This window comes from Stylophora pistillata, chromosome 4 (assembly GCF_964205215.1).
Source record: "Stylophora pistillata chromosome 4, jaStyPist1.2, whole genome shotgun sequence".
NCBI classification, from domain to species: Eukaryota; Metazoa; Cnidaria; class Anthozoa; order Scleractinia; family Pocilloporidae; genus Stylophora; species Stylophora pistillata.
This window is the reverse complement of record NC_142522.1, coordinates 35,618,293-35,639,624: the sequence shown is the minus strand read 5'-3', so window position 1 is coordinate 35,639,624 and position 21,332 is coordinate 35,618,293. Positions and strand designations below refer to the sequence as shown.

At 37.8% G+C, this 21,332-nt stretch overlaps 4 protein-coding genes and 1 long non-coding RNA gene across 10 annotated transcripts; 3 read left to right on the top strand and 2 right to left on the bottom strand.

The window, feature by feature from the left end:
* Positions 1-2,706: 2,706 nt before the first annotated feature.
* Positions 2,707-4,304, bottom strand: LOC148733506 (uncharacterized). Its single transcript, XR_016000484.1, has 2 exons — positions 4,195-4,304; positions 2,707-3,749 (listed from the first exon to the last, which is right to left on the bottom strand). It is a non-coding gene; the product is annotated as an uncharacterized LOC148733506 (long non-coding RNA).
* On the top strand, positions 3,387-9,140 carry LOC111327858 (histamine H2 receptor-like). Of its 6 annotated transcripts, none has more exons than XM_088758269.1 (4): positions 3,387-3,740; positions 4,667-4,743; positions 5,357-5,471; positions 6,366-9,140. In XM_088758269.1, the coding sequence occupies exon 4, from the start codon at positions 6,378-6,380 to the stop codon at positions 7,311-7,313; it is 936 nt and encodes a 311-aa protein (XP_088614395.1). In that variant the 5' UTR covers positions 3,387-3,740; positions 4,667-4,743; positions 5,357-5,471; positions 6,366-6,377; the 3' UTR covers positions 7,314-9,140. The 6 variants fall into 6 exon arrangements, with proteins under 6 accessions (XP_088614395.1, XP_088614393.1, XP_088614396.1 ...); XM_088758270.1 differs by lacking the exon at positions 3,387-3,740 and adding an exon at positions 4,350-4,454; XM_088758268.1 differs by lacking the exon at positions 3,387-3,740 and adding an exon at positions 4,360-4,588.
* A 1,047-nt stretch (positions 9,141-10,187) lies between these two features.
* On the top strand, positions 10,188-12,808 carry LOC111327868 (melanocortin receptor 3-like). The gene is made up of 2 exons (XM_088755830.1): positions 10,188-10,416; positions 11,014-12,808. Exon 2 carries the CDS (start codon positions 11,041-11,043, stop codon positions 11,989-11,991), a length of 951 nt encoding a protein of 316 aa, XP_088611956.1. The 5' UTR covers positions 10,188-10,416; positions 11,014-11,040; the 3' UTR covers positions 11,992-12,808.
* A 1,830-nt stretch (positions 12,809-14,638) lies between these two features.
* On the top strand, positions 14,639-15,475 carry LOC111327857 (transmembrane protein 163a). The gene has a single exon (XM_022932155.2). The coding sequence runs from the start codon at positions 14,639-14,641 to the stop codon at positions 15,473-15,475; it is 837 nt and encodes a 278-aa protein (XP_022787890.2).
* Positions 15,476-19,453: 3,978 nt separating this feature from the next.
* On the bottom strand, positions 19,454-20,991 carry LOC148733505 (eukaryotic translation initiation factor 3 subunit G-like). The gene is made up of 3 exons (XM_088757391.1): positions 20,891-20,991; positions 20,135-20,268; positions 19,454-19,599 (listed from the first exon to the last, which is right to left on the bottom strand). The coding sequence occupies exons 1-3, from the start codon at positions 20,907-20,909 to the stop codon at positions 19,483-19,485; spliced, it is 270 nt and encodes an 89-aa protein (XP_088613517.1). The 5' UTR covers positions 20,910-20,991; the 3' UTR covers positions 19,454-19,482.
* Between the last annotated feature and the right edge of the window lie 341 nt (positions 20,992-21,332).

Below are 21,332 nucleotides of genomic sequence, written 5' to 3'. Positions count from 1 at the left end.
ATTGGTCAATTTAGCTTCCCCCATTTACCCATGGGTGTACGCTGCTGACGTGAGCAAATGCAAAGACTATTTTTCCGCGCGCGCTGGTTTTTTCTGAGCACGTAAGATTTTTTAAATAAAAGGGAACTCTTTACCTACAATGTATCAATGTTATGTTATAAAACATATGGTAAACACCACAGCTTACTCTATTGAGTTATGGATGCACTTGGGAGGTTTGCTAAGCACTCAAGAAGCTAGAGTCGCTCTCGGCTATCGCCTCGAGCGACTCTTACGCTTCTTTCGTGCTTAGCAACCTCCCGCGTGCATCCATAACTCAGTAGTGTACGCTGTGGTGTTTACCACTTATTAAAAAACAGGGTTTTATGTAAGAAATCATTGCGAGTCTCTGTAGAATTCAGTCGGTGGAAAATAAAATTGAGTAGTCATGACTGATGAAGTGGTTATTTCGTGCTTCTGGGAAATCACATCTGACGGTGCTTGTTCACCTCAAATTTTCTGAAACGCAACGGTTGTTTCGGTTTGTTCAAGGAAGTCTAGGGACTATGTTATAGAGCTAAAAAAAATGGACAAGGTCACAATCGAATAAAAGATCAATCAGCAAAGCAAAACGAGTAAAAACAGGGCTTTCAATTTAAATTTGACCCTTATGGGAAAATCTCAGTCGAGGTCGGCAAGGCAAAAGTTCTCAAAACAGGCTTTTTATGTTAAGAAAACGTTGTGAGTTTCAGTAGAATTTAGTCGGTGGAAAATAAAGGAGTCATGACTGATCAAGTATTTATCAGTTCGTGCTTCTGGGAAACAACTTCTTTCAGTGCTTGCTCACCGCTCAAACTTCCATAAACGGAATTTAAGTCGTATTTGTTTGTTCAAGGAAGTCTAAAGGCTAGGCTATTGAGCTTAGAAAATGGACAATGTTGCAATGGATAAAATGATCAATCAGCAAAGCAAAACGAGCAAGAAGAGGGCTTTTAAATTTGAGTATTCCAGTGTTCCCGGGTAATCTGAGCTGACCGTGTTTGTTCGCATTAAACTTCCATTTGCTTCAGTTTGTTCAAGGAAGTTTTGGAACATCCCTTACAGCTGTCAAGGGCAATAAAGGATAAGTGAAACTCGCCATTGATGTTTGGATTAAAGAAATTCCTGAATACAAAGTATTCGATCAGTGCTCGTCCGAGAAATAACGATTAAGAACCGTTTCAGACGCCGCCTTAACATCTCATATTTGATTTAGTGTGACTGTAGCGGAACTTTAGCATGGCTTGGTATTTTGGCGTAGAGTTCCATTCAAAACATTCCTCAATTCCAAATGTCAACAGCGCTGCATTTAAAATCAGTTTGTACCGAATTCGAATTAATCAGGGGGTCAATGAAACGTACGTGCAGCAAGATATTTTTTTTAGACAAGTAGCAAAGCGCTGTTTCCCTACCGTTGTAAACAGGCTGCCGCTCTTTTACATTTTCGTTTGTATAGAATTTCACGCTAGGAGAATAAAAAGTAAAGGAGAATGAAAACTTTTTTAACAGCTGCTTTATCTGTTAGTTATGACTGACTCAGTTTTGCACCGCGAAATATTATGAATATTTAGAAAATCATTCCTGAAAATCGTTGTAAAACACATGATGGTAGTTATTTGCTTTCGTTTGTATCACGGCGACACTTCTGTTGCACTTTGTTTTCTATCTATCTTATATGCAACTGCTATTTTATATGTTCAACTGAAACTATAAATCAATTTTAAACCAACATTTTTGCCGACTTAACCAGTCATTGTCTTTTGAAAACAACTGTAATGACGACAGCGTACATTGATTTCAGTGAATTCTTAGCAGGAGATGCGGCCGTCATTCGTCTCGATATGATCGAACGTATGGGAAACTATTTAGTCGTGCTCACCGTACTGCAAAACAAAACATTTACGGGAAAAACGAGCGTTCGTTTACAATATTTTTTTCTTTTCCTTCGGCACCAATTAATATTGCAAGGTTTGAAAAGGAACCTGGTAGATACTGTTTGAATTCACTTTATGGTGTGACTCTACAAATTGTTGGAAATCCCTTTACTTTATTTATGGAGCGCAAAATTTATAGGGTTTGGGAACATGTTCTCTACTGTTACCCCTTGTCTATTGTTCAACTATCTTGTCAAGAAGTTAGACATGCAATCAAGAGAACAAACGGCAAGTCTAGTTGGCAAAGCCGCCTGAATGTTTGTCTTACATGACCGCATTTTCGGTAATTTGCCTCATCTACCCAGCTTACAAAAAACAAAGCAGAGACGGTTATGGCAAAGCACAAAGTTATTTCTCGAATTCGCGTCATCATCCGGTATATTTCTATATCATTTTGAAGCGGGGATGGTTATGGAAAACTAAAAACGTTATTTCTCAAATTCGCGTTATCATCCAGTTAAAATCTTGGCCATTTTACTGCTTATGATTATTTTGTTATTACATCATTATGGTGTCGTTTTGTACTTTGATGCTGATGTTGTGAGTCGAGATTTACAGGCTGACCTCAGTAGACCGTTTGCTCTACATTGCTACCCTTAGAATACTTCATGGCAATATCGAAGTCGTGGAACGCTTCTCAGTGGTGGTTATTGACCACTTTTGCCATCGATTTTGGAAAAGGTTACCAGTCCACGGGAAGGTTTTCGAGCTCTACGGCACTAGAGACTTATGGCAGACATTGCTATCATTAGTATTACATTTGAGTCTATTGTATTAATATCTGTAAAAAGCTTGTTCATATTTCATCTTTTTTTTTTTTTACCTAAAAAGCGATTCCTTTTCAAATATCGTGTTGTATTTATACATCAGTTCCATTAGTGATTAAGTGTTTTTCCGTCCAACGTGGGCCCTAGCCCAGCCAATCAGAGGAGCCAGCTGAAAGATATAACTGAGTGTTTGACATTTCCGTCAACCGTTACGCAAATAAATCAACCGTTGGCCGTAGATGGCCTCCCGTTTTTCAAGTGATAGGAAATTAGCCTTAATTATCTCTGATATACAATTTCAAATTTTACTATTGTTAAAGCAAAACTTCGATATTCCCTGAAACCTTGTACACAAGTAGAAAGATTTGAAATTTTCCCCTTTTATATACGTGACGCGTCAATTTTTTCGAAAACTCGTGCGCGAAAAGGGATCAAGACTCTCCGTTGATGCCCTTTTCTCAGTACTACCCCGCAAACAAACACACTAATCAGGTGGGCTGGTGACGCGGACTCGGGAGAAATTTTTGAAATAGTATTCCATACAGCAGCTCGCGCGTAGTTGTGAGTAGAAATTAAGTTATGGTCGTGACGTAAATGGATACTCCAAAAATCAGGTTTCCGAGTAGGGACCACAACAAAAAATTACTTTTCATATCCTTATTTGCCGAAAAATAATAATAGGTTACTGTCCTTACTCGGAAACCTGATTTTGGAGTATCCAATTAAGTCATGACCATTAATTCATGGCGGTCACAGTCAAATCGATTGTTACCATCATTTCTTTGTCTTTGCTTGCACCTCGAATTGGAGCTGTGTATATGATAATTGTTGATTTAGAAAGCTATAAAGTCTCCTTTGGTGCCAAGTCTACTCTGCACTTTGATGGGAGTGATTCATTTGCCTACAATTTGATTTGTGTTTCAGGCCCAAAAATATGAAAAATATGACCTGTGGTCATTTATTGCCCTGTGGTCCACGGCAGGGCAATAAATCGTCTCCTTGTCAGCTGCACCTCTGAATGGTACGTCGTCTGAAAAATAAACAACATAATAAATGTAGTTTTGAAAGGTATTACTTACGCCTGCTCGTTCTACATGGAACAGTAAGACTCTAACCAAACCAACTGAGGGAAGATAGAACCCCTGTTAATGAAAGGAGTAAATCATATATTTATAACTTGCGCTCCGAACCAAAACATTGGTTGAAAATTAAAAATTACTCTGCATTTCATTTTTATGTGAATACATAGGCTTGTATCTACTATATGACAGAGAAAGGGACCGAAACCATTTATGAGCCTTGTTACAATGAATATGTCACCATACTATGTCACTTTATTGTCAACAGCTGCCAGCAAGCGTGGAACTAACATATTATTCTGTTCGCAAGACACGCCATTAACTCACTCCTCTCTCGTATTGCTAAACAAAACAGTCTGTTGGTTTCCGTTTACTTTCACTAAAATATAGTTTTACCTAGAACCCTTGAAACTTTCAAACTCTGTAGGAGGCTGTTAGAAGATACATCATGATTTCCACCACGCACTTGCGAAGCCAATTTTATCTGAAATGGAGGGAAATGTTACTGATTAACATAAGTCATAAAATGAATTCGCCAATAAGATCTAAAAATTAAAATCGGCTTAAACTAACACAGAGTGCAGCTGCAACGATATGATATGGTTAATTCTGCATATTTTTGTCAGCGTTAGACGACAAGTTATCTTTGAATAAGGGTACGAATATTGTTATCGATAAATGGAAAAGACGAGTTATTAAAATCGATGAGCTAAATAGTTCGCTCTCATTCAGCTAGCACTGGACACCCTTTGGAAGAAAGGATACTATTTTTTCTCGATCATGATGTCGGGTGAATAATAGTTGCCGCTTATTTTTGGTCTGCCCGTTTTGTTGTGCTTAAATTTTTTTTTCTTTTTTTTTTTTCCAGCTTACTTTAACGTTACAGAATAGAGACGTTGTTTATTGTCTAAGAAAAGCAGAAAAGAATACTGAACGGTTACTGAGGTAAGTGAACTTCCATTCGACGGTTTCTTGGAACCTTTTTAAGGGATGTAACCGTTCTCAGACCGATGCAGGTGTAAACTGTGAACCAAGGCCGTAAAAATTTCATCATATGTGTAGTGATTTAAGTTTCAATGTTTTCTCTCTAACGTTGTTTATGGACCGCTGACTTTCATTGCTAACATGATACGTATATTCGAGTCACTTAATAATAACTTGACCTTTTCTTACACGCAGTGTATTTGGCATATGACTTGGTAAAAGTGCCAAATTGGCTCCTATACTTTGCATTTTTAAATTTTCTCAATGTATTTTAGAACGGTTTCGTAATTTAGAATATGTTTTCCATTTTTGCGATTCACAAAAATTCACCCCATGATCAAACAAGGGGACAGCACAGGTTACAGTTCTTAATCAATCATCACTAAGGAGTCTTACGCAAAGAATTTTCCCCTTTTTTTTTAAAGGTCATTTAAATGAATATAACTCCGGGAAAAAAATTTGCAACGCATGTGATTCAGAAGCTTTAACGCTTTAAAAAGGACGTTGGGCTTTTTAAATATTCTAATGGACTAGAAACTGCATTAAAACCGATTCGTTCCTTTTTTTCGGAAAGGCTCTATGTCGGACAAATATGGACAAATGGCCTCAGATTCGTTGTTCAAAATGACAGTAGGGAGTGCACATACAAACTCAGTGGAAATCTTGTTTGATTATGAATATCATTTCAAGTAAGTTCATGCACACGCACTGCGTTGGGATATGAACAAGACAGATAGACGCTTGGTGGGGAAACCATCAAACATGCCGGGTGGACTAATCAACTTCCTCCAAGAGTGCAACAAGGATAAAATCCAGAATTTAAAAGAAACTGTAAAAGCATCGAAAAATTAAGACGAATAGAATCTTGCAGCCTTAAAAATTAAACTTTCATTGCTTAAATAAAGCAAGCAATAACCTTTCTACGTCGAAATGAAATATTTAATCTGTTTAATCCCTCCTTAAAGAGATTCAATTATGTATTTTAGCAACTTCCTATTTTATTTCATTTTTGTTACTAGAACTGGTTGCCTTTTGTTTATTTCCAGCTTTGAATTTGGCTATGATAATAAAATCGATCCACTACACAGTTTCCTGTCCGACAAAATCACGATTAAGGCCCATAGATTGTATACGGACCGAAATTAAATCGAATTGGATCATTAACAAAGCCTGAGTAGCAAAGCATCAGATCTTTGGGAAATAAACTAATTCAAAGCTTATGGCAAAGTCTACTACTTTTGAACCAGACTTGTTGGAATAGTTCAACCCGTCCTCCATTTTGAAAATAACTGCAACAACAAACGGATACACTAAGTTCTTTGCTCCCCAAAAAGAAATTCAATAATGTATTTTAACAACTTCCTAATTTGATTTCAGTTTCGTCACTAGAACTGGTTGCCTTTTATTTATAACTAAATAACTACAAAGAAATAGATAAATACACAGCATATGGCAAAGTCTGCTACTTTCGTTGTCAGAAATCCTTAATTTCTTGGTTTTTCTCGGTAATACTTTGTAAACCGTAGCACATCTCACTCATTCTTAACCATTTTTGGCCTTTTTTGGCTTTTTCCGCTTTGTAGAACGACCGACATATGGTGGTGACACTTTTTAACCAGACCTGCTCGAATTGTTCAACCAGTCTACCCCTTTTGAAAACAACTGCAACGACAAAAGGATACACTGACCTCAGTGAATTCTTAACAAGAGATTTAGCTATCATTCTCTCGATAATCAGCTCCTTGGCGTGTATGATAGGATGCCTGGGAAACTCTTTGGTCATGCTCGCCGTACAGCGAAATGAAACTTTTCGCTCGTTACCAGACCTTTTCATCACGAGCTTAGCTGTCTCCGACTTCTTCGTGTGCGCACTGTATTTACCTATGCGCGTTTATTACTTCTCCCGTAGCATCAGCGAAAATGGAGGCAGCAAAGCTTTTGATTACGCGATAAGTTTCCTCGGACACATGTCTATGGTAGCTTCCGCTTCAAACATGTTTGCAGTCACAATTGATCGCATCATTGCAATCAGATTCCCGTTTAAGTACGTTTTTATGACAACCAAACATGCTGTGGTTCAAATACTGCTCGTGTGGATAGTCTCTCTTGCATTTGGTGTCCTATATGCTCCTAAATCAGTGTCCAACATGTACATCGCCCTTTATTGTTCAGCTCTCCTAATGGCAACAATAGTCATGTACATCTATATTTTCATCATTGCTAAACGTGCAGAAAACAGGATTCAGAACACGCAGTCAACACTGGACAGGACTGTGGCTGAGAGGAAAGTAGCCAGAACAGTTTTCACTGTCGTGGGAGCGTACGCTTTGTGTTGGCTGCCCATGCTTCTTCTCCCAGCAATCGCCAACCCTTCATCGAACCCAGCTCAGTTTGGTAAAGGATTTTTCTGGGCTCAAACCTTTCTGGCCAGCAATTCAGCAATTAATCCTTACATCTATTGTATGAGAAGCAAGAAATATCGTGTGGCATTTGGTAAAATTCTGCGAATACAGCATTGGATTGGTCATTAATAATAGATATGAAAGCAAAACGTGCAAATCGTAACTTCGAGTCAGCTTCCTCACTATCCATTTTTCATCAGAGATGAGCGGATATTATTTGCTTCAACAAACAGATAACATGATAAATAGACTCTAACTATGATATATGCGATAAACTTCGAAGTAGCGTCCGATAAATGTTATTGTGGAAATACTCTTAATTCGCCACAGTGTTGTATTTTATCGACACTAGTTTCTAAGAAGCTGAGAAAACATAGAAAATTTGTCCTAACTGAAAACAAGTATAATTTATCCTACAGGACTCTATAGCTCTTCCCGTAAACAGGATCATTTAAAAAGCATTGGATTTGACTGTTTGACAAAGCCATATCCCAAAGAAAAGACTGTAAAGTTGCGAAAAAACCGATGGCAGATTTTCCGAGACCGTTCCCAAAAGCTTTTGAACGGGATTTCCCCATAACATTATATAATTCCAGCGATTGCCATGCCACGCCCTCAATTTTAAATCTCACTCTTTTGGTCATTACATCTAAGAGAATCTTTCGGTTTCAAAGGGGAATAATTGGTTTTTGAGAGCTCTGATTAGTAGCCGGTTAGGATCGGTTATTGAAACGGGGTCTAACTTGGGCGCGGTTTTTGACGATCAATGAACCTCGAAAGTTCTTCTTAAGTGGGGCTTTTGGAGTAATTAGATCTACCTTTTAGTGCTAAGTTAAATAGGAGCCCTTTTGACAGAGTCGCAAAAACTCAACGTTTAGGTTATATTTTCCGCTTGATCGAAGATTGCTTCAGAGCGCGGTTTGGATAGAGAAGGGTTAAACTTTAAGATAAAAAGAGATGTTCGGCAGCCATGGAAATTCTATCTTTAAGATGCATTTATCACAAAATGTAAATATACCTCACGTGATTAAGCGGCAAAAATAGAGCTTATTAATTTAGAATGGGTTGAAAAGCCCAAATGTAGTTATACAAAGCCGAACTGTCCAAAAGCTCGGCGTCACCCACTCAATATTATGCAAGAACAAATAAGATCAGCATTTGAAAAATACGTCTTATTCTTAAAGTCTCTTACTAAGAGATATTTGTTACTAAATTTCAAACCGCAAGGAAAGGTAAAGAGACCGATTACTATGTAACACAAGAAAGAAATGTTAGATTTATTCACTTTACCAGTGAGAATATTATTTCAAAACTTTACAGCATTCGTAATATATAAAAAATCAATTCTAAAACATCGCGCAGTTTCCGCTTACAACAGGTTTTGGGTCTCGATTGTCAACTTCCTTTATCGCTTAAAAGAGGTGTCCGTCTAATGTACAGTTTTTGTTTTACAATAAATTTGGAAAGACAATTCTGGACTTAAGTTGGTGTCTGTACCTAACATGTACATATTGATTACGTATTATGGCAAAATAAAATGTCAGCAACAAATGGTTTTCAGTGGAGACGGCTGTTATGATAAGCTGCCTAAGACAGTCAAAAGTTCTTCATAGTCTTGAAGAATTCAGTACCTAAAATTTGGCGAAGGCAAACGATTCCTATCAATTTATTTCAATAATTATGCAATGTGTACATTTACTTTTCAGTCGGCCTCAACAGATAATGGGTTCTCTATCAGTTAATATAAATCTGGGCGCGCGGTTTATTAACATTTTGGTAGCTTTTTGCCTAGATTCTGGATTTTCGATCCATCATTCTTCCTAAAAATGCAAAAGGGTTAACGAAGAATTACTAGAAAAGCGCGAAAACAAAATTTTCTGCTTTTTCTAAGTTTGTGAATTTTAAATTAATTAACTACGATTAAGAATTCAATGAGTAGCAACTCCGTTTTAATAATCTTCTTTAGTCTTTGCTGGTTTTTTGTGTGTGTTTCGTGTTTTTTCCATAAGCCTCTCTTGGTGGGGGGGGGGGGGGGGGGGGGCTCTTTTCATATCTTGCTGAAGAGATATTATTTAAAAGTCCGTGAGGTTGAAGTTACTTTTCACGGGTTGAAAATGACTCGATAAGAAATTCTTTAATGGCGCGACGCTTTTTGAGTAAAATCACGAAAAACTTTCCTCTTCTGTGATCACCGCCGCTTTACATTAGCTCACCAAGTGACTTGATGTAAATGTGTTCAGAACTATGCAGCTGCATGTTACTCAGGAGACTATAAACAATCTCTTTTCTTCGGTCATTGGTAAGTGTCTCGTTTGAAAAAAAAATTTATGCCAAGCAGTAAGAATTATTTTTGTTTCTTCTTTTTTTTCTCTTTTGACTTGCTTCTCTTGTAATCTGTTAATTGAGCCTGAAAAACATATCAAGAGAAAAATTTCTGGTTAAAGGTATCAGTAGAATATATTTTTACTGTAAACGGCTGAAGGCTAGACAAAAAGACACTTAATTTTCTGCGTCTTCCGTTTTCCGTTGACGTAATAATGTTAAAACCTTCCTTTTATTAACAAAAAGAGCCGTATAGTAAATTGAAATCATGGTTTTAAGCAATAATCGCGTGGTCCGAAATGATTCATTAATTTTTCCATTTTAAAGTAAACCTGAGAGCTTTGCTGAGGCCCTCCGTGGGTTCAATCTTTAGCCGTAAAACGGCAAAAACATTTATCCGTTAGGCGTAAAAATTGACTAATATTAACGGTGCGTCGTAAAACAAAATTAACATTAAATTTTTTCAAAAACAATGAAAAGAAATTAACTGTTAGCCGTTAAATGATCAAAGTTTTAACTGTCAGCAGTAAAAACCATCACCCCACTTAGACTCTCTTAGATTAACGAGGACGGAGGCGGAAAAGCACTATTAGTAATTACTAAAAATATATTTTAGAATTTTTAGTTAAAATTTACGAACTGTTTTGTAAGTAAATATAAATCGACCCGAATTTCACAGACTTAAGACCTATTATTGATTGACAAATCTTTGAGAAGCTTAGTCTGATCTCGACTTCGTGTTGTATTGATCCTGCCACCATCATCATGGTAATCTTAAATGGTTGGGAGTGTAAACAGATACTCAGAAATCGCTGACTCCTCTATAAGGACGAGCGCAGAAAAGACCATGACATCTTATAAAAATATCGAGAGATGTTTGAGTACCACTGACATAGATGCTTAGAAGGAGGTAGTTTGCTCTCCTACAACTGACTCCTAAACGGCTATTGTGTCTGCTGATGTGTTCGATATCCTCGTATTTTTGGTGGTGACGGCCGCCTAAAACGAGGTCGACTTCCAACACTTAGAATTGAGCCCATTTCGCCGCGCAAATCAATTATTAATCGTTAGTTTCTTTTATTTGGTTATCATTTATTCAATCGAAAGTAATTTATCAGTTTTATTTCCTTAACTGTAAAGTTACAAATCGTTCAATTAATTGCGTTTGAAAACAGCAGAATGACGACACCAAATCGTTATTCTCGAATTTCACCCATCAGCTCAAAATCATTTGTCTCGGGACTTAACATAGGCACTTATTGAACGAAGCTACCGGACTACAGGCCAAGGTTTGAGTAGTAAAAATAGGACACAAATGGATCGTATTCGTTCTTTCCCCATTTTTATCTTTTTTTGCAGCAAATCTAAAATTTGATTGAATATCGTTATTTTTAACAATTTAAAACTACAATTCTATCCTCGAATGGAAGTTGTTTTTAGTTACAAGCAAACAACAAAACGGCCGCTTGGAGATAAAACTGCCGTTGATGCTGTATTTGTGTTCCAGTTTGCAGGTTGAAGAAATTTGAGGAGTATGGCTGAAAGTTTGTTTGACTGTTTTAACCAAACAAGATGCAACCATTCCACAGCTTCTCTTCCATCACAGGAAACACTTGAGTTCCTCCATATCAGCGAAATAGTAAGTAAAGAGGTAGCAGTGATCCTCTCCGTCATTTTCGCCTTAGTTAGTGCGCTCGGAACTTTGGGGAACTCTTTGATACTGCTCGCGGTCATCACGAACATAAATCTTCGCAGAGTTCCTGATCTTTTCATAACCAGTTTGGCGATCTCAGACTTGTCTGTGTGTGTGGTGTATCTACCCATGGTAATTTATGACCACAATTACAAATTTCAAGATGATGAACAATTCAAGAACTTTAACATCATTAAAAGCTTCTTCGGCCATATTTCCACGGTTGCATCGGCAACTAACATATTTGCGATGACAGTGGACCGCGTTTGTGCGATTAGATTCCCTTTCCAATACGTAGCGGTTCTGACAGCAGGAAAAGCAATTTTAGGAATAGCATTTGTCTGGATTATTTCTCTTATATTTGCTATCCTGTACGCTTCTCCTATTTTGATTCCCAGGTTTTACGCCTCAATATACATTTCCTCTCTACTAATCACAACAATTATCGTATATGTATATATTTTCATCGCTGCCAAACGTCAAGAAAACAGAATTCATAACATACATCCGGGGTCTGGTAATACAATGACGGAGAAAAAGGTAACTAAAACCATTTTAACGGTGGTAGGAGTTTATACCTTATGTTGGATGCCCTTGCTACTGCTACCGGGAATTTTTCACCCTTCTACGAAATTTGTTCTATTTAAGAAAGCCTTTAGCTGGGCGCAGACGTTAGTAGCTTGTAATTCAGCAGTCAATCCACTCATATATTGTATGCGCAGCAGTAAATACCGCAGAGAATTCGCTAAAGTAATGCGTATAGTTCATTTAAGTGAAAGAATTTTGACTTAATTCGAATTCATTCAGGGTTATTCAAGTCCTGGAGAGGCTCAAACGAGGGGAAGGTGTACTCCAATAAGACCTTTTTTCTTGAACAGTCTCTCGTAAGATGTTTTTGGATATCGTTCCTGTTTACGAATATTCTAAAACGTGCGTCAGAAAATTTAATTTTCTCCGCCTGACAACCCGACAACCTCGACCACCTTTCATTGTTTAACCTGAACTCACTGAAGGATAGACGCATCGAGCAATGTAATAAATTTTTCAAACCAATAGCGTCCAATACTGAGTTTGTGCTTCATCCTTTTTTGCCACCGAAGAACCATTATGATATTACTTAATTATAATCGTAGAAATGAACGTCAGTTTGTTAACCCAATAATGCGCACCAAGCGTTTCCCCCAGACATATTTACCAGCCATGCGAAGACAATAGGTCTGTGTAATATTCTTGTATTATAATTGTAAATAACATACTCTGTAAATAAAATTGATTATTTTAGCCAGTATTATATTGTAAATAATCATGCATTTCAGCCTTATCAGGCTGCCGTGCGATTTTTAATAAAGCTATCTAACTATCAATCTATCTTGATCGGCCAACCGTTGTCTATTCGTTCTCCACCGATACATTAAAGAAACAAGCAGAGACTTGTCCCATGATTATTCACTATTGCTTATTACCGAGAGAACGGTTGAGAACCTTTAAAAGAAAGTCTGTTCGAAGGCCAGTCTTTAAGTCTCTCTTTTCGAAGCTTCTTTCAAGTTTGGTTTTCATTTAAATGTAAAGCTTTCTTACCGAATCTTAATAAAACCTAATTTTAACATCATATTTTTCCTGTTATTATTAAAATTATTTAAGTTCTATTTTTAGTTTTCATTTTGAAGTGAAGGGTTAGAAGGGACTTTAAAAACTTAAAACTCCAGATCGAGTAGACTTATTAAAAGATCGGACTAACACTCAGGGAACCAACATAATGACCAGCTCCCGGTTGGCTTGTTAGCTCAGTTGGTAGAGCACTGCACCGCTATCGCAGAGCCTGGGTTCAAATCCCATACCGGTCTGAGTTTTTCAGGCCTTATTTCCATTATTACCTAAGTAAGGTTTATTACTGCGACGATCGCTTTCATAGGTTACATGAAACCGCAGTATACATATATGATTTTCATATATTCAAATTCATTGACTCAGGATCTGTGCTGCCTTTGCTATAACATCAGCAAATGGTTAGACATTAGTATTCTATTTTGTTTCTTTGGTCGTGTAAGAAATTATTCAATTTTGGCAGGAAGGGCAAGGATAAAGAAATTATTTCTTTCAATTAGTTCGTTATTGTTATTCGTTCGTTTCAAAAGTTTATTGTGGATGTCATTAAGATTAAAAAATTAACAGCCTCACAAGTTGTGACGCCGGGCTTAATCTCACACTGACGAAAATGTTGTGAATCAAAGTTTGTAGAGCAGAGCAATACGAGATAAAACAGACCTGTAGTAAGATGAAGGAACATTGTGAAATTTTCCTTTTTTTTTTTTTTTTTTGTAGTCTGATACTGAAAGATCTAGATGTTAAACATTTGGCGCAAGCGTAAGAAGAAAAAGAAAATTTACTTAAAGCCAATTTATTGTTATTTGTTTGTTTCCAAAGCTTATTGTGTACGTCAATTTCATTAAAAAAAAATTAGAGCTTCTCCAATTATGAAGAGCCAACCCTCCGATACGAAGATGATGTAACTCAATTGCAAAGTATTTAGGACACAGTACGACTACGACAAAGCAGCCTTCCTTGCACTAAGATGAAGGAGCATTGCATTTCTCTTCTGTCGTGTAATAGAAACTTGGGATGTCGTATTTGGTGGGAGCATGGGTAGAAAAGAAAAATTTTTCTTTCAAATAGTGAGAAGTATGCAAAATACTCTTAAGTGATCTTTGAACAATGGTTCCGTAATTACACTATTTCGCGAGTGTAGGAAGAAGAAACCTTTTGCTTTCAATGAGTAAGGGGTATACAAATAGCTTTGAACATTGTTTAGTAAAGAGGTTATTGATTCTGTTCTCTAATTGAAGCCGCAATTCCCCTGAATGCCCTAGTGCCCTATCTCAGCCCTGAGCAACATTTCAAGATTGCTGCAATCCGACAGCAGTCTTCTTCTACTACATAACTGCACTAACAGAGAGCTTAAAATTATATGTATATAAACTACTGTGATAACTAACAACTCTCTACTTTAAAACAACATGGGAAAACACACAACAAAACAAGTTACTTCTGGAGTCTTTCTGGTAAAAAGGTTAGTGAAGCGTGGTGCTGACCTCAATGCCTCAGTTCATCTTGAGTGTCCCCAGGATTGTTATTATATTAACGCACATTCCTCAACTTTGCAGACGTTAGCAGCTCAAATGAGCCGCATTCAATAGTTTATGTCAAACACGTCTACGTTCCTGAATAGATGTTTTTTTTTATATATCATAGCTAGTAAAGGTTAACGACTCATAACCCTGACAAGTTTCTTTGTTAAATGTTTTTTTAAACTTTTTTTTTCACCCTACATAACAAAAGCACAATAGCATTGCAATCATTGCTGGTTCTCCAAACAAGTCACATTGCTTACTGTGTCTAGATATCAGTGAACAACTCTCCACAAGAGATCTTCAGTAGAGGCATGGCACAGAAGAAGTCATCTGCACAAGTGATTAATTTCAGTCCTCGGAAGCTTTCGCCCTTATCATCCCCACAGCTTGGAATGCGCCTTAAAGCAGAGTTCAATCCCGGAGAAATTGACAGCGTTTTTGAAAAATCACCTTGCATTTCCTTTCACGACGAACACAGGGAAGAAGCTAAGCCACAAACAATATTACAGGTTTGTGAAAGAGAGAAATGGAGAAAGATGGCGCTAGCGGTGACTATGACGAGATTAGTAGTGTCTGTGATTTTCGCCGGGGCATCCTTCTTTCTCTTAGCCACCATGAACAGTTCATCTGTCCTCGCCACAGCTCTAGACACAACACTCACTATGCTCACGTGTTTCGTCTTGCTGTGGAGATTTCACGACGAAACGAGTGCGAAAATCGCTCCTCAGAAAGAAAAGCATGGATCCATTGCCTTTGGGATAGCATTTATCGTGGACGCGCTGATAACAATTGCATTTTCAGTGAAGCACCTGGCTGATAAAACCAAACCAGAAGGTTCGAGCATAATGTGGCCATGTCTTCTGGCTTTTTGTTTTGTCTATTGCTTACTGGCTGGGATGGAATTCTGGATATCTTCGAAGCTTAAGAGTTCTATTCTCGTAGCTCTGAGTATAGATGACGGACTTACGGGAGGATTTATGTTTGCTCTATCTGTGAATGAGTTCATTGAATGTAAACTTCCAAACTTGTGGTATTTAGATCATTCCGCGGCGATTGCTGTTTCACTCATATTGTTATATTGCGGTATCAAGATTCTTGTGGAGATATTTGTCTATAAAGAACTTCCTTTCCAAATTTTTAATTCATGATTTACTTAAAGGATACGCACGACAAGTTTGTACATAATAAAGGGAATCGCTCGCAAGTGCAGATCACAAAATGACTTAACTGAAACTTTCCTTGTCTATCAAGATCCCTTAATTAACCGAGTCTTAAATAAAAAAAAAAGCACGACTATCACCATTGGCCTTTGAGTCAAACGACGACTTCTAACCCTGAGAAATCAATTCATCTAATGTTCATCATTAAGACTCGCCAGTAACACGCAATGGGGTTTCTCACTAGCGACACGCAATTAAGCTGTTTCTATGCTTCGCCAGTTCGCAGTTATGGCTCACTGAACTAAGATTACTAAGATATATTCCCCTTAATACCAAGACTTCTATGGGGAATCTCACTTCGCCAGCAGTCTCATGGTATTTCGTTCCATCGGTGCACTTCCCAAGCGTGCTGTTTGAGCTCATTGCCCTTCAAACATTTCTCAGTTTTAACAGCAACATCAATATGACGAATACAACTTCATTTTAAAATCATGGCTCGTTCCTTGATTTAAGCTTACCTAACAAATAGTGAGAGCTGAAAATTAAAATAAAACTGAAGAATGACGCCAAACCACCCCAAGTACTTAAGCTTAAAGGCGCTCATCATAAAATATAACTGAGTGACGAAACACCAAAACAGAACTAGGAGCGCTTTGCGATTCGGATTAACTTGCGGTGTTGTTTTATGATGTCTTTATGACTTCATTCGAATTATTCAAGAATCTGGTGAAAATTCAAATCGCTCCATTTTAGTATTCAGTGATATTTCAAATTCAAAATCTTGGCGCTAAACTTTGTAGAATAAATCATACAATTAATCAACAATTATTCTACACAGGAGAGAGGATCTAAGAGCTTTGTCATTCTTACATCTCTGAATTCCCACAGAGAACTAGTCACAGCTGAATAATAGCTTCTCAAGTGGTTTTGTGAACCGAGTTGATAAAGTAAATTGGCCGCCACCCTAAAGAGTTTCTAAAGCTGCCGTTTCGGATGTTAACCCTTTCGTCAGAGCAAGTGGAATAACAGCCAATGGAACATTATTAAATGTACGCTTTATTTAGTAACTGAAAAAGAAAGTGAAAACAACAAAATGTAAAATATATGTATTTGTGCACGATCCTCGTAGTAAAGAGGACTATCAAAGAGCCACTGATCATAAATATCGAGAATCCGCCGACGGTTGCAAAATTTCCTAATTCGCTTTATTTTTTTTGAGGGACCCTTTTAATGAACCTTTTTCGAAAATTATATCAAAACGTTCTATCGCGCTTTTTTTTCTCCGAAAAATCGAAAAGTTCGAAATACGCCTAAATGGCCGTTGTTCCCCCCCCCCCCCCCTCCCTCGTTAATCAATGAAAAATTATGCAACTTCGGCAACGTCGTACGCTACAGCGCGATGCAATCCCGCTTTTAAATTCTGTGTGCGAGGAGAGGATCCGTTCATCTCTTGGAAAATATTAATTTCTTTTTATTTTGTTACGTTTACGTCTGAAGAGTGACACGATGAAATAAAGTACTTCGCGTCTTCTTCGCGGAGGTAAAATAAAGGTCAATTTCAGTGGCCCATGAACAGGTCTGCCATATATACTTACAAATCATAATGTACATCAACTTAAAGCTTTTATCCTTGTATTTTAATTCCTCCAATTATCTATCTTGGCCCACCTGTTCTCGGTTTTCATCTTACGTCACAAGCATATCGTATTACCATGGCGGCCATGTTGGTGTACAGCTTGCTCATTAGCATATGTCAAAATACAAAGCGATGTAGGGATTTTTAACTATATCTCAATGTAAAATCAATGAATTTGATAAATCTGTCGGAGAAAACCAAGTGAAACCTATGGAGACTATTGCTATGTCATTCCTCTATTATTAGAGTACTTGAAAAGAGTACAATGCTTTGAAGATCAACTTCAAATTGAGAGAGTTTCAGCTCATACCGGAACTAGATGCATCACGTGGCGAAGGATTACAACAGCATGTCTGAAGATAATGCCGACGAATCTAATCCAGAAAACTTTGAAGAAAAGGACGAAAAAGAGTCAACATTTATTCTTCTCTTTTCAGAGTACTCGAAAAAGCTTGATAGCCGGGTAAAACGTCGCTACATTGAAAAAATATCAGTGATTGGTGGTATTGACCCGGTTACATTGTGGCACGCGAAGCTCGATCCAGAGTGTTTACCTCTCATCGAAGCCTCAGATCTTCTATATTATTTGGTTTTAGATACGAGCTAATATACTGCACAACAATTCAAAGCCTTGAAAAGTTTAGAGGCGTATCACCAGATGGTTTCTGGTTTTATTACCTGTGTACATGGGAAAGTTATCGCCGGAAATTTAGGCAGATGGTATACAAGAAAATGCCACATGCCATGTCTGATGCAAGTTCCAGTGTCATGCGATGATAATATCATCTGTTATTGCAGAAAAGCTACTGAAGGGGAAACCATCACTTGCTCTAATCACAAGTGTCCCTTTATGAAGTTTCACCTGTCATGTCTGAGAAAGAGTGATCAAGTTCCAAAGCAAAGTCCCGTAACCCGATAAACGAGGGTAGAAAGATATTTATGATATCTCTGATTTCAAATAGAGAGAGAAGATTTCAATTCAAACAATCTTTTGAATTTAACGACCTGTAGAGTGAAATACAGCCCGCTAAACTGACCGATCATATTGCACGTACTAACTGAGAGATATTGAACAACTATTCACCAAAGTGGAGGTGGTTAGTGGTGGATATTTACCGAGCCGCGAAGCGGCGAGGTAAATATCCACCGCTAACCAGTGAGATAAAACAGTGAGATAATATACACCACCAAAACAGTGATAAAAACAGCGATAAAACAGTGAGATAATATACACCACCAAAACTTTATTTTAATTTATACATTCCAGTAACGATTTCAACATTTTCCCGCGCGAAACGATCCAACGCGGCTCGGATCGCGGAAAGCGATTTTTTGTTGTAAAAACTGCCGTCACGTTTTCTCGCTGACAGATAAAATTTCCGAAGACATTTTTTAGCTCTGGTGGCGACATTTCTTCAAATGGTGTTGCAAACTCTTTCTGTATTTGAAACCATTCTGTAAAAAATACCATTCAACTTTGATTTTCAAGTGAACAAGTGAGGTTATGCAAGATTAATTTGCATTTGTAAACAAAACCTTTTTCATTGGTTTTTATCGATAAACTCCCGGTTACCATTACCTTTAAACACGGCCAAACCAAATTTAGTCACTTTCTCTGTGTTTTCAGGGACTGCTTCGTTGTTATTTGAGTGATTTATTCGCTTGTCACGGATGCAAACCGGCAAGCCATTTTTTCCCGAGTTGCTCGGAGGTAAATAGCAAAGGATATTCGGAGTTTGACTAGCAAATCATAGCGCGCCTTCAACGCTATCCATTGTTTTAGTATATACTAAAATGAAATACCAAACTAGTCTTATACATGGTCTTATATTTCTATTCAAGTGAAAAATTGTCAGACGGCTCTGGATTTTTCATGTGGGCAAAAATTGCTTTAGGGTATGGTAGGGAGGCTGTAAACAAAAGTCAGGCTGAAAGAACATTTCTCTAGGTTCAAAAGTGATTCTAGCAATTTTATGATATCGTTTTATTCACTTTTCTTCCTTTTTATGGGAGAAATAACAGGCATCACTTGTTACTTGTCATTGCTGATTAGACAAACAATTCCAGTTTACACTAAGACTGAACAGGAAATTCTCCTATCACATTACTTCATCGTTTCGGCTGGAGTAATTTAACCGTTTCGGCTGGGGTAATTTTTAGGAATTCAGCTACCTCACAACTAAAACTCAGCGATGATCTACTTATGCAAGCCTACAGTTGATTCTAGAGTTTCCATTTTCCAGAAATCAAACCTCTCACGAGCCCTGAAACATATGAATGTACGCAGTATAGCTGCAGCTTAAAGGGCATGGATCTTACACCGACAGATACCATCCCACAAACAAGGACTTTAAAAAAATCAACTTACTTGGCCCATTCCACGCTCAAGATAAAGATGATCATAACCACATCCTTGAATACTTTGAATTGCTCGGGGGGCATCCTCACGATGGACAAAGTTGATAAATGCAAAACCCTGCAAAAGAACAAAAGGCGCACAATGGGTAAATACAGTTTTTTTAAAGCTTCTTTTTAAAAACCTTCTTGCTGGGACTTGCACAGGTTTCTCTAGTAATAAACAATCAAGAGCATTGCGATATCTCCTTCTGGATGGGATCCTACTCAACCACAAGTTACCCACTGGCGTTTCCACAGGCTTCCTGATAGTTCACCTTTGCCTGTATTTACTCCTGAATGGAAGGGCAGTGTAAGGGTAAATTGTTCACCTAAGCCCGTATTAACTCCTGTGTCCAAGAAGGCACTGTGAGAGTAAAATATCTTGCCCATAAACACAACAAAATGACTTAGCCAGGGCTTGAACCTGGAACTTCTTGACTCAGCGTTCTCCACAGCAGAGATGAGAAGTGGATAGCTTTGAAAGCCAAAAATAAATTATGCTTCCACAAGTGGCTTTACAAGTACGATATATAGTCCTTTAAAGAAATTTCTCAACATCCCCAACCTTAAAATGAAACTTTCACACACAGTGAAAAAACTTAAAGAGTCACTACCTTTGACTGGTTGGTATTCTTGTCCTTGGCCAAGAAAATCCTTGAGATTGGTCCAAATGGGCGGAAGAGTTCCATGAGGTCAGATTCCCTTGTATCCTCTGACAAGTTTGTCACCCGTATTGTGGCTGTTTCATCTGAATAGAAAGTTCAATAAATAGTTATTAATAATATACAACTTTATCTCTTATCTTGTGCACAAGACGATCAGGTCAAGTCAACATTCATCTGAAGAAAACTTGCAACATAAATTTTTAGGACAAGCTAACACAGCTAATTCCTAGCTTCTGAGGTTCTGAGGTGTCAAGAAGGAAAAAATTGATTTTGCTCTTGAAAATATTAGGTCCAGGGAGTGTATCCCACCCTTCCCATCATGAATGTTAAGTTTTCTCTACCTAACTTCACAGAGTTCAATACTGTTTTGGGAGAAAGGGGACACTTTTGAATATAAATGATAACTTTTTAATTCAAAAGAAGTCGTAAAGTATTCTTGTCACTGACTGTAAACCCTTTTAAGGGTTTTTTTTTTAAAGGTTTAATTTCAGCTCCACTATACATTGCACAACGTTAGTTTTATTTTGGCAGTTTTGGCCCACCACCGAACGGTCATGATCCCATAACAATAACTGTCTTACGTAGCTGTCATCATGTCCCATGATGCATTGACCAGGCCAAGTCCCTACTGCTCTCTTGCAACAGAAATTAAATATTTCATTTCGGGCTATTTCACATTCACTTGAACGCCAGAAATTACATTACCTCTCTGTGACCTTGGCATGGTCTCTCCACGCCTGTTTCCAGCCCCTTCTCTCTGTGTATTCCTGTGTATTGATCCCGAGGTATTTAAAATTTTCAGAATCAGGAGTGGATCTAGGAATTTTTTATTGAGGGGAAGCCTTTCAACATTTTTTACCGCTTTTTCCCAAGGTAGCGATTGATATCGCCGAGGGAGTTGAAATTTTTTATTTCAAGGAATGTGGTATACCGCGACTTGAAACCAGAGAATGTCTTTTTCAGGAGCCATATATGGTTATGTCCCGCGCTCAACGTTGGACGTCTGCACGTGAACAAAGGTTCTCTTGGAATTGTCGAAAACAAATTTTTTCGAGGTTTGCGTTTTCGAGGTCTGCGTTTTTGAGGTCTACGTTTTCGAGGTCTGCAGTCTGCAGTCTGCGTTTTCGAGGTCTGCGTTTTTGAGGTC